The sequence below is a fragment of the Dendropsophus ebraccatus genome, chromosome 9, assembly GCF_027789765.1.
Source record: "Dendropsophus ebraccatus isolate aDenEbr1 chromosome 9, aDenEbr1.pat, whole genome shotgun sequence".
NCBI classification, from domain to species: domain Eukaryota; kingdom Metazoa; phylum Chordata; class Amphibia; order Anura; family Hylidae; genus Dendropsophus; species Dendropsophus ebraccatus.
Genome location: NC_091462.1, coordinates 42173627 through 42190407, shown reverse-complemented (window position 1 = coordinate 42190407; position 16781 = coordinate 42173627). Strand labels below are relative to the sequence as shown.

The 16781-nt window shown below is 43.1% G+C and overlaps 1 protein-coding gene across 1 annotated transcript; it reads left to right on the top strand.

Moving 5' to 3' along the window:
- LOC138800901 (proline, histidine and glycine-rich protein 1-like) lies at positions 1-8369 on the top strand. The gene is made up of 4 exons (XM_069983081.1): positions 1-79; positions 3465-3493; positions 4898-5265; positions 8055-8369. The coding sequence occupies exons 2-4, from the start codon at positions 3475-3477 to the stop codon at positions 8088-8090; spliced, it is 423 nt and encodes a 140-aa protein (XP_069839182.1). The 5' UTR covers positions 1-79; positions 3465-3474; the 3' UTR covers positions 8091-8369.
- The last annotated feature ends 8412 nt before the right edge of the window (positions 8370-16781 follow it).

The following is a 16781-nucleotide window of genomic DNA, read 5'->3' as shown; positions in this document are numbered from 1 at the left end:
CATCTCCTATTCCATTAGTATTAAAAGACTAGCAGGTTTGCTTCAATAGGAAAGAGAAGCTTCTGATTCCCAGGGAGTGGTATGTACTGTATATACCTTGCTTATATTTATACAGGGTGTGGGATACTGGAATGCTCCTTATCAGTATCTTTCATGTATGTACAGAAAGCAGAACAGATTCTTATATGCTAAGGAGGGGGGATAAGTGATGAATATGGAGCGTGTTTGCAGGAAAGGTTACTCAGATACAGTTTATACAGTATATCTTGAAAAAGAGATTTTTTTTATTTAAGCCTGCACCTTATATATGATTACTTATTTTCAAATAATAATAACTTATTCTCGGATACTGTATGAAGATTGTTGTGCTGGATGAAATCTGTGCCAGGTGAAAGACCAAGCTATGCAAATAACTTTTCACGTAGGCCAATGGCTGCACAGTGTTTCCCAACTTGTTGCTTTCCAGGGCATGATGGGAGTTGTAGTTTTGCAACAGTGGTTGGGCACCCCAGTTCTAAAATTTGGCATACATACATACAAATATATGTAGTATGAAGATGTAGGGAAATACATAGAATACATTGTAGAATACAATACACAACTGATATCTTTCTAATTGAGCAATAGGCTGTTGTCATATGGAAGCTTTAATATTTAAAGGGACAATCTCAGCATTTTCTGTTGTGACGCACAAGCTCACATGACTCCTTGGCAGCCTGTAATGTTTGCTAGATAGGGATTTGTGCCCATGTGAGTTATGTAACGTGAACAGGATCTGTGCAATGTTAAAGCAGTTGCAGACGATAGTATCACTCACTTATAGTCTATGAGAGCAGCTAGAGAGAGGAACGTTGTTAGCTGAGCATGTCTCAGTCTTGATATACCAATAAGGCTTCATGCAAGGCTTACATTTTATATTGAGACATTCTGACCGTTGCAGGTCATGCTTCTAGGCCTCATGCACCTGGCCAATTTCCTATTACCGTATCTCACATCCTGACCTGCAAGTCATGTTTCTAGGCCTCACGCACGTGAATACATCGCTGATCGCGTTACTCTTCCACCCAAATAAATGTTTGGTGTGAACAATCCATGACATTAATCCTTGGCCAAAGGTCTGTTAGGCCGTAGAGCATTGTCAGATATTTCCAAAATTGTCATCATCTTCTAAAAAAAAAATAAATTCATCCTTACATCTATCTATCGATCGATCGATCTATCTATCTAAAGACTGTCCAGCATCTGGAATACACAATTAATACAACCAAATGCTGTATATAATCCTATATAGACTAAAGAAGCCTTTGGCCCCAGTTAATAACATGGTGTGTGAAGCCCATCCCTGTCTATTGACGTTGAAGAGATGCGGGCTTGCTTCCACCTCATGGTAAAGGAATGAAGCAGGGCATGCCTTGTGTCATGGGTGGGTTTATATACAAATCAGCTGCATTCCAATGGTGCGGGTTAGACAGAACAAACCTGTTTGACCAGGGGTCCTATAACATCAAAAGAGAGAGAAGCCTCCAAGGTAAGTATTCTGCTGGCTTATCCACGGTATGTGCCGTGATCATTGACGGACTATTCTGTGCACTCAGTATCTAGATCAGCTTGCCATATTCCGCACAGATTCCTTCTTATACTGGTTACCTGACAGATTGTGATGCTATTAGGGTATTTTATTGATGCAAAACACTGGCCAGAATACTAATACTTATGAACAGGGTGTTAGGGCCCTGGATCACAATGTTACCATCTGCCTGAAATTTGCACCCCAACAATATCACATCACTTATAGCAAAGCTGCCATGTTGTTATAATCTATAGGCAGCTTCCTGGCATCTTATGCAAATATTTTATTTGTTCATATATTTATTCTGTATGTTTAGTAAAAGGAATTAAAGCTGGTGGACATGTTCTCATTGGATATTTAAACCTATAACACTATAAATCAGCATAAATGTGACAGTGGTTTGGGGAAAGTATACTATAATAGGTGTCACACCCTTCACTGTACTGTACATATAAAGATATGCATATAAAGAGTGTTCCAGGTATCGTAGAACAGGAAGAAATCAACCACATGTAACATCCAATAGTGATAATGTATAACAAGATTACTTTCTGCTATTTAGCACTCCTAAACTTTTGATTATTGCTACTTATGCTGCTGCTTCAGTTTCTTATCACTAGGTGGCAGTTGTGCTTATTTTTCTATGGGGAACTATGAATTCTATTTACACCCATCTTCCATAAATGCCAGCAAAGGGTTAAAGGGGTTGTTCACCAATTTTTTTCTTCTTTCATATCAACTGGTTTCAGAAAGTTATATAGATTTTACTCCAATTAAAAATTATCAAGTCTTCCAGTACTTATCAGATGCTGTATGTCCTGCAGCAAGTGGTGTATTTTCTACAGTCTGACACGGTGCTTTTGGAGGCCACCTCTGTCCATCTATACAGGAATTGGCCATCTATACAGCAACTGGCCATCTATACAAGAACTGTATAGATCAATAGCAAATCCTCATAGAAAACCTCTCCTGCTCTCCAGACAGGAAAGAACACGACTTTCTGCACGACATACAACAGCTAATAAGTACTGGATGACTTGAGAATTTTTCAATAGAAGTAAATTACAAATCTCTGGCACTTTCTGGCACCAGTCGATTTAAAAGAAAAAAGAAATTGGTCAACAACCCCTTTAAGTTCATGCATTAAATGGATCCTGAGTACAGTTGTGTGAATGAGGCTATTCATACGACTGTATTCAGGTGGCTATCTTCAGGTATAATAGCGAAGATTTAGGCTTAGTTCACACTGCGTTTTTTTCATCTGTTTTTTGCAAAACGGATCCGTTTTTTTGACGGATACAAAAACATAGCCGACACTACTTTTGTGTCCGTTAAAGAAACCGGATCCGCACAAATGCATCCATTTTATCCATCCGTTTTTTGCAAAAAACGGATAAAAAAAACGGATTGCAAAAACGCAGTGTGAACCCAGCCTTAGTAGGATCTGCCCTTTTACCTACACTTGTCTTATGTAAAAACCATCCATGTCCCATGTGCTGAATTTACTGAGAGGCGCACTCCTTTCAGTTATTTCAGAGGATCTGAAGCCGCCCATGAGCCAGGCACAGAAATATAGGCCAGGTTGGAAGCAACATTCCCTCTGGGCCAGGGATGGGGAACCTTTGGCCTTCCAGCTGTTGACTGTCCAGGTAAGATGGGAATTGTAGTTTTGCAACAGCTGGAAGGCCAAAGGTTCCCCATCCCTGGTCTGGGCCACGTGTGTGCATTGACAAAACCCCCTCCGAATGTCTTTTATCACAATAATGGTAGGGATAGAAAAAAAAAGTACATTTTTACAAATAAACTCTGTTATAAGGCGGAAATACAATTATAGTTTCTATAAAAACATTAGAGATTAATATATTTTTTAATTATCATTTTTATTTCTCTCTAGAAATAACACCATGTGGAACCCGAACCAAGGTAAATGAAGTAATATATTTTAGGAAATCTTAAAGGGAACCGGTCACCCTGTGGCCCCAGGCAGAAATGGACATACCCTGCAATAAATATGCTTACCACATCGGTCCCGGTCCCGTCCCGCTGTTGACACGGAGAAGTCGCCGAATCTTCTTCTCGCGCCCATTATGGTAATGAGCCGAGATGAGTCCAACGTCCATAGGAATTGATGGATGAGTCCAGCTTATTCATGAAGTCCTCTTCTCGTTGCTGCCCATCCACGCCTCCTGGAACTTGATTGACGTCTTCAGTCTTCTCACGAATTACCGCGCAGGTGCCGTTGCGAAGGTCCTGTCACTTCTTCTGCGCATGCGCAGTAAACGGTGAAGCTGGGGAGCGTCTTCAATTGTGAACTGCGCATGTGCCGAGGCGTCGGAGGTGTGGAGAAGGCTGGACTTCGGGCCCGGCGGCGCTCATTACCATAATGGGCGCGAGAAGAGGATTCAGTGATTTCTCTGTGTCAACAGTGGGATCCGGGACAGGACCGGGACCGATGTGGTAAGTATATTGAACTTTATTGCAGGGTAATCCTGTAACTAATGTTGCGTTTACACAAAGCGATAATTCGCCCATTGGATTGTTTAATGATTTTGAAGCAACGATTTGGTTTTTATAACGATCAGCGTTTAGATGAATAAATCGTTAGAAAAATCGTAAGAAAGTTCGTAAGAAAAATTGTTATTGCGATCATTTTAAAGATCGCTTCTGCCCATCTTTTACATAGGGTGAATCTTTGAAAGACTGTTTACGCGAAACGATCTGCGAATTTTTAGCGTACGATGAACGACAATTTAAGAACATGTTGAAAGATCAAAATGAAAGATTTTTCGCTGATCGCTTGATCTTTTGCTGTGTTTACACAAATCGATTATCGCTCAAATGTGATTGTTATTGCGAAAAATCCAACGATAATCGTTCCGTGTGAACGCAGCATAAGATAAGGACATTTAGTTTATTTTTGGAAATCAAATTCAATCATGAATGTCTTAGGGCCCCATTACATGGAGCGATTATCTGCCGCAACAGGCTGATTCAGACAGATATCGCTTTGTGTAATAAAGACAGCGATCAGCTGTAGAGCCGATCATTGGCTGATCATTGTCTTTCGACATTTCTAAAAATCATGGACAGCCGGCAGTGCATCGCTATGTGTAATAGTGATGTGTGGAAAATAATAGTGATTGTACTTACCTGTCCAGCCTCCTCCAGTGTCCTGCTGTCTTTTCCCCGCTAATCGCAGCAGTTGCTCCTTAAGTGACAGGCTGCTCAGCCAATTACTGGCTGCGGTGCTTTCTGGTCTCAGATATTGATTGGCTCACTGATTTCTCATGATTTCTTTTAATCTTATAATTTCTTTTTGTGTTTCAGGAACACCTTTTGGGCAGCCGGGATACCCGGCACCAGGTTGTCCTCCTCAACAAGGCCCTTATCCTGGCCAGTGCCCTCCAGGCACTAACCCATACCCAGGGTATCCTGGGCCTGCTCAGCCACCTGCCCCAGGTGGATATCCGGGTGGATGCCCACCTGGTGGATACCCAACTGGAGGATACCCACCTGGTGGATACCCAGGTGGATGTGCCCCACCACCAGGCCACCATGGACACCCTGGCCATCATGGCCATGGTCCACCTGGCTGCCATCCACATGGAGGACAACATCATAAGAAACACAAGAAACATAAACACCATGAGCATGGACACGGGCATGGACATGGACACGGGCATGGACACGGAAAGGTAACGATCATCATGCATAAGATATGCATTACATATCATCATATATAGATGAGCTATGCAGTTGTGTTTGATATCAGATGGTTGCTTGGGGTATGCCCAAGAGGAGTGTCCCTCATTACCATGTGACCGGCCTCCTCTCAGTGATATCACCAGCCAGAATTTGGAGGGAAAAAATTGTGTCAGTCCATGGGGAATCCATACTTTGCTTGAAGTGGCTGCCCATATTTCTCTGCTGTACTTCACAGCCAGGATATTACGTCTGTTCACCAGTAAGGCATTATGCTGTTTTTATCCTTATTTCTTTTCATAACTGCATTGTGTGTATGTATGTGCTTTTGTAACCTTTTTGTTTTTTTGGCAGCTACTTTTTGTACGACACTGCACTTGTGTATTAAATGAAAGAAATTATAAGTTGCTTCTTTGTAGTCTTATAGAACTTATACTTTCGAAGAGAGAGACTGTTACTATTGTGTTATAGTGGGATGAATTTGGGTGTTGGGATGTAGTGAGATATCTATAATAGCCCCCCCCCTTTTGCCTGATATGTATAGGTGGTGACAGCATATAGTTGTAGAAGTTATTGGGATGCAGGAAACCTATGTGAGTAATCTAGCCTAATTCTGTCATCCAGAGGGGATTATATGAAGTTATGTTGTTTTATAGGCTCAATAGTGTAAATCCCCCCAGTGACATGGCCTAAGAGTGGTGATCATCACAATATATAATACATTGTGTCATATTTATCAAATGAAATTCACAAGAAATGTAGAATAACATGTATTTAAAAAAATAAAGGAGGACTATCAGCAGGTTAGACAAATCTAACCTGCAGATAGCCTGCTATAGCGCCAGGGACACTGAGGAGAAAGGTATGTGTGTTACCTTCCCCCTGGCGTTGGTCCCGCGCTGTTAGTCGGAGTAATCATCGCTTTGGTGCACTGTTAGGAGCTCTACTGTGTCATCTGGCCCGCTACTTCTAATGATAATGTGGTGCTGCTGCGACCGGTCACTTGCTAGATGGTATGTGTGACGCCACTTCTATGGTGGATGGTCGGTGGAATATAGCTCAGCCGTTAGGATGTTGTTGTGACGCCAGTGCTAACTCAGCACACAGGTGTGGTGGTATACCAGCTTTTACTGTGTGGCTGGCTATACTGTTCCCCAATGGTCGGTGACCTGCCGGGCTGTGATGGGCCCCTTGGGCGCTTATCACAGTGGCCTGGAGTGGAGATGTGACCCACCTGGACTGTCCGTACCACCACCCATAGAAAGGGGAAATGACCCAAGGACAGTGTAGCCTGTGTGTAGGTGCTGGTGCAATTATCAGTAGAATAAATAAACTTTTTTTTACTGACAAGTCTCTTGTAATACAGGTGAATAGAACCATACATGACTGATACAGACTTGCTTTCACTGGATCTGTACTGAGAGTTGCTGAGGTATTGAGTAGAATAGCAGTGCTGGCTTGGTTGCATGCTGAGGAGAGTAGAGAGTTCATAGGAGTGGAGAGGAGCTTGTCGTGTGCTCTGCCGGAACTTTAGTAGAAGAATACTTGTGCCCGTGTTACGACCTTTGTTGCTATAACCACCTTCTGCTCCATAGTGTCAATTTACCTGTCCTACAAGATATTCGAGATATTCACAGGCTGGAGCGTTCTCTGACTTGTCCTCCTTAAGTGTTTAGCACTGCATCTTGACTATACGTATTTCTTTAATAAAGAAAGTCTCTGTGTTCTCCATACGTGTGTCCGTACACTACAGCTGGTCTGTCCCAGACAGTGAACTTGGCAGAGCCAGGCTCCTGGCTAAGGTCAGCAGGGATGCTTGATCTGTGTGTCTCGCTCCACTGAGAATCAGAGAAAAAAAATGTAGACCTACACTTCCTCTCCCCATGTGACTACTTCCTACAGGGTGTATGTAACAGCTTCTGTGAGTGGTGAAGAAGAGAGTGTGAGAAGAAAAGAGAATAGAGATAGGTAGGAAGAAAGAGTCTCTCTCATTGGTGTACAGAATCACAAAATACAATACAAATCCCTTAGATGTCTACAGCTGTGCAACATATATTCAGAAATATACATACTACTGACATCTAGTGGCAAAACTTATACATAACTTCATCATCACTTTACTTTCGAAGTACAAGGCTTTTGCGAGCAGTGTTCTTAGTAGAAACACCCGTGGTGGGACACCACAATAATCAATGGAGGGGATGGGCCGGATGATGAGGCAGTTCTTCTAAGAGAGCACCGGAGTGAAGATTACTCCAACTAGCAGCGCGGGACAAGCACTAAGGAGGAAGGTAACACACATAACTTCCTCCTTAGTGTCACAGGCACTTTAGGGGGCTATCAGCAGGGTATGACAATTTTAATCCTGTTTTGCAAGATGTATGATAGATTTGGAAAAAAAGTGGATAAGAAGGATATGGCTATTCAAATAAAATGTATTATGGACTTGCACCATAATTGGGTACAAAGGAGTAAATGCTGCAAGGTCATGTATGGAACAGCACTGTCTCTATATTATGTAAGATGCACCATTGTGCCAAATATTCATTGTATGTCATGATTAAACATGGAACACTCTGTAATTCTGTAAAAAAAAGTGGCAGGTTCTATCAAATGAGACAATATAAAGAAACATGGAGTACCTACAGCGTCATAGTGTAGGATCACAGGCACGTCAATTCATGGGCATTGAGGCGGTACAATCTATCAATCATATATCCTAATACAATACCAGATTGTTACAATAGCAGTGGAAATAAACATTCTCTTTTTCTTATTACAGCATGGAAGTTCATCTAGCAGCTCTGACTCGGACTGAAGGATGAATATGGCTTCCGGATAATATCTTGAATCTCATCCATCAAATATTTCACCTATATATCCCATACATGCAACAAGATGGTAATAAGGAGCGAAAAAGGAAAAAATAGCGGATTACATCACCAGTCATCTCAAACTTTCCTGTATAGTAAACATTTCTTTCTATGGTGGCATTGCTGCATTGAACTTTCCTTGTGTCAGATACACTCACTATATCTACATACAACTGGTGTGATCATTTACAGTGTATTTGGTGAATAAAGCCTATACACTTTTATTTGGTTTATTATGCCATTGTATTGGATCACTTTTTACATGTCATTTACTTTTCATTTATTTTGTTATCACTTTGTCTGTTGGTGCCATAAGAAACATCTGAAGAGCTCATCTTATCCATGATCCATCAATCAGATTATCCAGACGTCTGATAAAAATAGCAGCGATACATAGACAAAGTAAATTTTTGCAGTTCATTCTGCAGTGTGATGTAATAAAGAAGGACATTATCCCCTGTATACCTCTCCCAGATACCCATTGATTGAAACTTTTTGCAGAAATCAATAGTCTAGACGATTTTAAGAAACTTTGTAATTTGGTTTATTAGGCAAATATGGCATTATCTTCATACAAAAAGACTTTTCCCAGCCCCCCCTTCTCTCCTTTTGGTCATCCACTGCTCATTACCAGGAAATCTCGACTGTTGAATCCTGTCTGTGCTATGGAGAGGGGAGGGGGGAGGGAGGAGGGAGATTAGTGGCAGCAGAGAGCAGAGAACAAAGGATTACACAGCAGGACCTGTGTGAGAGCCAGTAGTCAGAGGTCAGAGAGGTCAGTGCTGACGTCAGAGGAGATAGCCCGGTGATGTAGCTGTAAATAACTCTTTGTTGTCCTGTTTTGGTGCCTCATCTCCCTCAACCCCTCCCCTCTTCATAGGGAACCATAAAGACAGGGGGGAGAGCTTTAACTGCTTTTTCATGATAAAAAAAATTTTTTCGGCTAATAAACCCAATTACAAATTTTCTTAAAATCGCCTGTACTATTGATGTCTGCAAAAATTTTTTTTTTAATGACAGTGACACTTTAAAGAGTCACTGTCGTATTTTTTTTTTTTTGCAGAAATCAATAGTCCAGGCGATTTTAAGAAACTTTGTAATTGGGTTTATTAGCCAAATCTGCCATTATCTGCATGTAAAAAGCCTTTTCCCAGGTCCCCCCCTCCTTCCTCTTTTTCATCCACTCCAAAAAATCTGAAAATTGTGACTTGTTGCAGGAGACGTACCCTGTCTGTTCTAGGGAGAGGGGAGGGGGGAGGAGGAAGGAGGGAGTTAGCCGGCAGCAGAAAGCAGATAACAGAGGATTACAGGCACAGAGCTGGGTGACAGCTGTAATCTGAGCTCAGACAGGTCACTGGTGACTGTCCAAGAAGATAACAGTGAGATATTTGTAGATTAACTCTTTGTTGTCCTGTTTTGGTCTTTTGTTTAGCTCTCTCCATAGGAGAACAATGAAGACAGGGGGGAGAGCTTCAAACTGCTTTTTCATGATAAAAATGCATTTTTCTGATAATAAACCCAATTACAAAGTTTCTTAAAATCGCCTGGACTATTGATTTCTGCAAAAAAAAATTTCATGACAGTGACACTTTAAGACTACAAAAAAAATGGTAGAGTATTTGTACACAACCTCATATTGTACAACCATAGAGTTGTATGGATCTGTAGTACAACAGCCATATAAGTCTATGATACTTTTCTCTACCCTCTTATGTCTCTTCAGCAGATTTTTTGTTATATTATATAAAATCCAAAAAGATGTATTGTGGAGATTTACTTTCTGCAAATAAATGACACATGCATACTGACAGCAACAACAGCAAAATGCTGCATGCATCCAACTAAAGAGTGTATAATGTGTATAAATCAGTCTTTAATGTAAGGGCCCTATTCCACCGGACGATTATCGTTCGCATAATCGTTAACGATTAACGATCTGAAATGACCGCTATTGCGAAAGACCTGAAAACGTTCACTCATTTCCATGGAACGATAATCGTTACTTATGATCGTATTTGCGTTCGTTTTTTCTTTGCTATTGCGTTCGTATCTACTGCGAACGACCGAATGACGTCTTATTCAATGCGAATGATTTGCGAACGTTTTGCGAATGAGCAACGATAAAAATAGGTCCAGGTCTTATAAAGCGATCAACGATTTCTCGTTCGGTCGTTAATCGTTAACTGCATTTCAACCGAACAATTATCGTTTAGATTTGAACGATTTAACGATTATCTGAACGATAATCGTCTGGTGGAATAGGGCCCTAAGAACAATACAAGCCTGCCAGTCATAGACATCAAAGACCATCTAAAACCTGAACAAGGAAGAAATAATAATAATACTAAGAAGAAGATGTGGATACAAGAACATTTATAACATTATCTTTCAGCACTCTTTTAAACCTTGAATGAAACGACTTTATTGGACTTTAGGCATATAAAAGCGGTAATTTGCTTCCGTGTTTCAAGCTGTGGTGCTCTTAGTCACTGCATAAAACTTTGCTGACTGTGAGACTTTAACCCCTTGGAAGGATGCACATATAGCGCTGGTACCAGGATGTTAAAGGGGTAGTGGGGCGCTAAGAAATTATTCACAAAATAACACACATTACAAAGTTATACAACTTCATGAGGCTGGGTTCACACTACGTATATTTCAATCAGTATTGTGGTCCTCATATTGCAACCAAAACCAGGAGTGGATTAAAAACACAGAAAGGATCTGATCACACAATGGTGAAATTGAGTGGATGGCCGCCATATAACGGTAAATAACGGTCATTATTTCAGTACAACAGCCGTTGTTTTAAAATAACAGTAAATATTTGCCACTAAATGGCGGCCATCCACTCAATTTCAACATTGTGTGAACAGATCCTTTCTGTGTTTTCAATCCACTCCTGGTTTTGGTTACAATATGAGGACCACAATACTGACTGAAATATACGTAGTGTGAACACAGCCGTAATGTATGCTATGTATGTGAATGGCCCCCTTCCCTGTGCTCTCCGACCCCCGCCGGTGGACCCGGAAGTGTAGTGCATTATACATACCTGATACCTGTCGACCCCTGTCCGCCGTCTTCTGACAGTGATGTAATCTTCAGGAGCCGGCCGACCCGCTCCTGCCGTCCCTCATGCCGGCCCCCCTCTGCCGCGTCATAACTGTGCTCAGCCGCGATTGGCTGAGCATAACTGTGCTTTTTCAGAGCAGATCCGCTTGGCAGCTCCCATTGAATACAAAGGAAGCTTGAACAAATGCCTGAAAAAGAGTAATCATCACACCTGTACTTTAAAAACTACATGTAAAAACCAAACTGTCTAACAAGCGGTTTTGGAGGCCTTTTCCCTCAGGTGGTTTATACATGTGGTTATTACTAACTGTATGAACATACACCTTCAGTAGTTGTCAGAGAATTTTTTTCACTTGGCTGACAACTTCAATCACCCTCTACACACAAACATTCAGCTCAGCTAAAAGGGTCTATTTACACAGAAAGATTATCTGACAGATTATCTGCCAAAGATTTGAAGCCAAAGCCAGGAATGGATTTGAAAAGAGGAGAAATCACAGTCTTTCCTTTATAACCTGTTCCCTGTTTATAGTCTGTTCCTGGTTTTGGCTTCAAAGATCTGTCAGATAAATCTTTGTGTGTAAACGCACCCTAATGCTGCGTTTACACGAAACGATTATTGTGCGAATTTGCACAATAACGATTGAATTTGAACGATAATCGTACGTGTAAACACAGGGAACGATCGAACGACAAGTGAGAAATCGTTCATTTTGATCTTTTAACGTGTTCACAAAAAATTCGCCGATCGTTCCGTGTAAACAGTCGTTGCACGAAAGTCCGGCCGCACGCCGCCCGCACACCCGCCCGCCACCCGGCCCTCCGCTCGCAGCCCGGCTCCCCGCTCATCCTCAGCCCCCTGCGCCGGCTCGATCGCCACCCTTGCCCGCAGCTCTGATCGCCACCCCCGCCGCCCCGATCGCCCCCGCCGCGAGCATACGTTACCTGCTCCGCGTAGCAGGTCTTCTAAATCCCCGGCTCCGCTCTTCAGCGCATTGATTGGCTGAAGAGGTGAGCCGGGAATTTCAAACAGCTCCTCTTCAGCCAATCAGTGAAGAGGGGAGCCGGGGATTTCGAATACCTGATACGCGGAGCAGGTAACGTATGTTCGCGGCGGGGGGGGGGGGGTTTTGCGATCGGAACGGCGGCGATCAGGGCGGCGATCGGGGTGGCACAGGGGGCTGCGGTTGACCATGGGGCCGGGCTGTGGAAGAGTGGGGGGCCGGGCTGCGAGCAGGGGGCTGGGCTGCGGCCGCGCGATCTTAAAACGACCGCAAAACGATTTTTCCGTGCGATATATCGTTCCGTCTAAACACTGATCGTTATTAAAAAAAAAATTGTTACTCCGACATCATTAATCGTATGATCGGGCCAATTATCGTTTCATGTAAACGTAGCATTAGGGTCCGTTTACACACACAGATTATCTGACAGATATCTGCCAGATTTTTGCAGCCAAAACCAGAAATGGATTAAAAAAAAGAGAAATCTCAGTCTTTCCTTTATGACCTTGTCCCTGTTTATATTCCATTCCTGGCTTTGGCTGCAAAAGTCTGGCAGATATCTGTCAGATAATCTGTGTGTGTAAACGGACCCTAATGGTGTGTTTACACAGGCAGATTTATCTGAAAGATTTTTGAAGCCAAAGCCAGGAACAGACCATAAACAGGGAATGGGTCATAAATGAAAGACTGGGATCTCTCCTCTTTTCAAATCCATTCCTGGTTTTGGCTTCCAAAATCTGTCAGATAAATCTGCCTGTGTAAACGCACCATAAGTGTTCATGTGTTCTGAATACAGAGAGCCTTGTCTCTCCAAGAACAAAGGAATCAGCCAGTTTTCCAATTTGCCTGATCCTTCTTTTCTCAATGTCGTGTGTCAGAGAGTCCGGAGGCTGATGCATGTTTATTAAAAATCATGTTTCTTTCCAAGCTCAAGTATTGTAGAGTCCATGCGGAGCCTCCCCCCCCCCCCCCCCCTCTCGATGCTCCCCCCCCCCTCTCGATGCTCTGCATGATTGATAATCAATGCTCAGTGCTGGAAGACAAAACCTGGACATCAATCATGCAGGGGAGGAAGTAGCTACAGCCAGGTGTCATCATTTACAAAGTCTATTGCTGCCACCTAGTGGTGACCAAGAGAAAGTGACTTGTACACATACATTAGTTTGTAGGTAGGGATGGTCCGAACCTGCCGAGGTTCGGGTTCGTACAAACCCGGACTCTCTGCAATGATTCCCGCTGTCTTAAACCTCCGTGGAGAGGGTGGATACAGCGGGAGGACCGCCTGGAAAACTGGGATACAGCCTATGGCTATGGCTGTATCCCGGTTTTCCAGGTGGTCCTCCCGCTGTATCCACCCTCTGCACGGAGGTTTAAGACAGCGGGAATCATTGCCGAGAGTCCGGGTTCGTACGAACCCGAACCTCGGCAGGTTCGGACCATCCCTATTTGTAGGCAAATAACTAATAATGTTATAGACATAAATATAACTAACAATGACAGGCTACAGCGCTACAATAACATGGCCACTTTTCCCCCCTCTCTTGTCTCCAGTTCAGGTGTGGTTTGCAATTAAGCTCCATTTACTTCAATGGAACTGAGTCTCAACCCCCCCCCCCCCAATCTGGAGACAAGAGTGAGGCAAAAGTGTCCATGTTGTTGTAGCGCTGGATAACCCCTTTAGTTCCTCCATGACCACCAACTAGTGAATATTTATTTGGCCCTCATTAGTTGCTGGGAGTGACATAACTGCAGGGGGAATATACATTCCCTATCGTCCCATTGGCATCACAACAGAATGGGGTATATTCGCCCCTGCGAGCCCCTGGGACGAAGGAATCTTTTTAATGAAAACAATTAATCAATCATTTTAATCCCCTCCCACGGAAGTATAAGTGGGCCCCCCCCCCTCACCTAGTCAGTCTTTTTTTGCTTCGCCTGTGTAAAGCCCCAAGGAAGTTCCTACATTTGCCAATATTAATGAGCCGGTTATTCTTCCAGTTTTTTCCCCCACGACCCAACCACAGAGTCAAGTTGATCTCTCCTTGTTGGACGTTTCTAGAGCTCTAAGAATTTACTTATCCAGAGTGGATTCGTTTAGGAAAGAGGAAAACTTGCTAATCTTGTTTTCAGGAAAAAATAAGGGAAAAAAAGCATCCAAACCCTCCATCTCCCGATGGATTTGTGATTCTATTGGTTTATGTTATTCTTCCGCAGGAAAACCTCCACCGGAGTTTACAAGAGCCCATTCCACTAGATCAGTGGCTTCGTCTTGGGCAGAAAGAGCAGCAGTGCCATTGCAGGACATCTGTCAAGCTGCCTCATGGTCATCATTGTCTACCTTTGTCAGGCACTATAGGATTGAAGAAAAGCTTTCATCAAGAACGGCCTTTGCCAGGGCTGTTCTTAACGCTGCCTCTACAGATGACCCACCCTAGGGGAATTTACTTGCTAGTTCCCCATTCTGTTGTGATGCCAATGGGACGATAGGGAAGCAAAAATTATAATGTTAATTTGTTTTCCCTGAGACCCATTGGCATCACAGGACTCCCTCCCTGTTATGTTTCGTGCTATGAGACTGACTAGGTGAGGGGGGGCCCACTTATACTTCCGTGGGAGGGGATTAAATTGATTGATTAATTGTTTTTATTAAAAAGATTCCTCGCAGGGGCGAATATACCCCATTCTGTTGTGATGCCAATGGGTCTCAGGGAAAACAAATTAACATTATAATTTTTGCTTAGTAGGCGTTCTGGAACACCGCTAGAGCGCCAAAAACTCTTACTTACATATGAATCAAGCTTTTTTTAGAGCCCTGCTCTATTAGAAGGCTTTTAGCTTACAGGCCCTTGATTGGTCTATGGACCTTGCTTCAACAGTCTAACCTCAGAGAGAAGTGGTTTTCAGTAATGTTTTTCATTTCGGTAGCTCTTGATACTATCTGTTTGTATTTGTGCTTAACACAAACATTTGAAATCCTTGCTCCATTTTTTTCTAGTTTACGTTGGCAAATAGACCAAATTAGGCATAAAAATTAACTTTTATTAGAGTTATTAAAAATGGCCCCTTAATAAAAATGTCAAAATGAACAAACAATTGCAAAACTCAAGCAATACCCGGCTGAAGATATATGGATATCTGGCTTGTGTTTGAAGGGAGGGGGGTGGGGGTTGAGTGCACTTCTACACTAAATAGTTATTACACTTGCCCTGCCTTTTGGGCTGCTTCACTGCCTTAACAGGCTTGCCCCAATCACAATGGTGATCTCTTCCTATTGCTAGGTGCATGGAGAAAATGAAAGCACCCTCATGTGAACAAAGCCCTATTAAAAAAACAACAACTATGTACAGAAATAATTATGTTCCACTAAAAATTACGTTCCTACGTGTATCCTCCGTAAAGTTTCTTTGGGTTCATCAGGAAACAAGGTTCAGGGGTGTATGTCTGACCTCCCCTTTAGTATATAGGTAATAGATCAGTAAGTAAATACAATAAGGATAACAGAATGCAGCATATATTCAAATATTGGCTATCCCTAAACAGAGAATTACAATATCCATCAGCTGTAGCTTGCCAGTATCAGTAGTTAAGTAACACAGTAGCCATACATAAGCCAAAGTTACAACTGCCCACCGTTGTATTCTCGTGGAGACTACAATTTTTCTTCACTTCACCGGATGAGACTGGCTATTCATCTATTTTACCTTTGATTCCTTTTGTCTTTTTTGTTTTGTTTTGACTAAATTTGTTAAAAATGAATACTTTTGTTTATTAAAAAAAGTTTTTGATTGTTTATGTAGGATTAAGACTGGGGCAATGGTCTTAATTCTTTTTTTTATGATGACAGATATACTTTAAACTTTGCCTCGGCCGAAAGGGTCTACGTACTCTAATCTTGTCTAAAGGTCCCCATACACAGTGGCCCAGATTTATCAAAGGGTGTAAAACATACAGTGGTGTAAACTGCCCAATCAGCTTCTCTTTTACCAGAGCTAAAAGCTGAGTTGTGATTGGTTGCTATGGATAGTTTACACCCGTGTATATTTTACACCATGGGTCTCAAACTCAATTTACCCGGGGGCCGCTGGAGGTAGAGTCTGGGTGAGGCTGGGCCGCATCAGGTTTTCCACAAGAAGGGGACTGGAGGGTGACACAGGGGACTGGGGGGTGAAACAGGGGACTGGGGGGAGCTGGCGGGTGACACAGGGGACTGGGGGAAGGAGAGGGTGACACAGGGGACTTGGGGGAGCTGGGGGGTGAAACAGGGGACTAGGGGGAGCTGGGGGGTGAAACAGGGGACTGGGGGGAGCTGGAGGGTGACACAGGGGACTGGGGGGAGCTGGAGGGTGACACAGGGGACTGGGGGGAGCTGGAGGGTGACGCAGGGGGTGACAGAGGGGACTGGGGGTGACAGAGGGGACTGGGGGTCTCTGAGAGGGGACTGGGGGTCTCTGAGAGGGGACTGGGGGTCTCTGAGAGGGGACTAGGGGTGACACAGGGGACTGGGGGGAGCTGGAGGGTGATGCAGGGGGTGACAGGGGACTGGGGGTGACAGAGGGG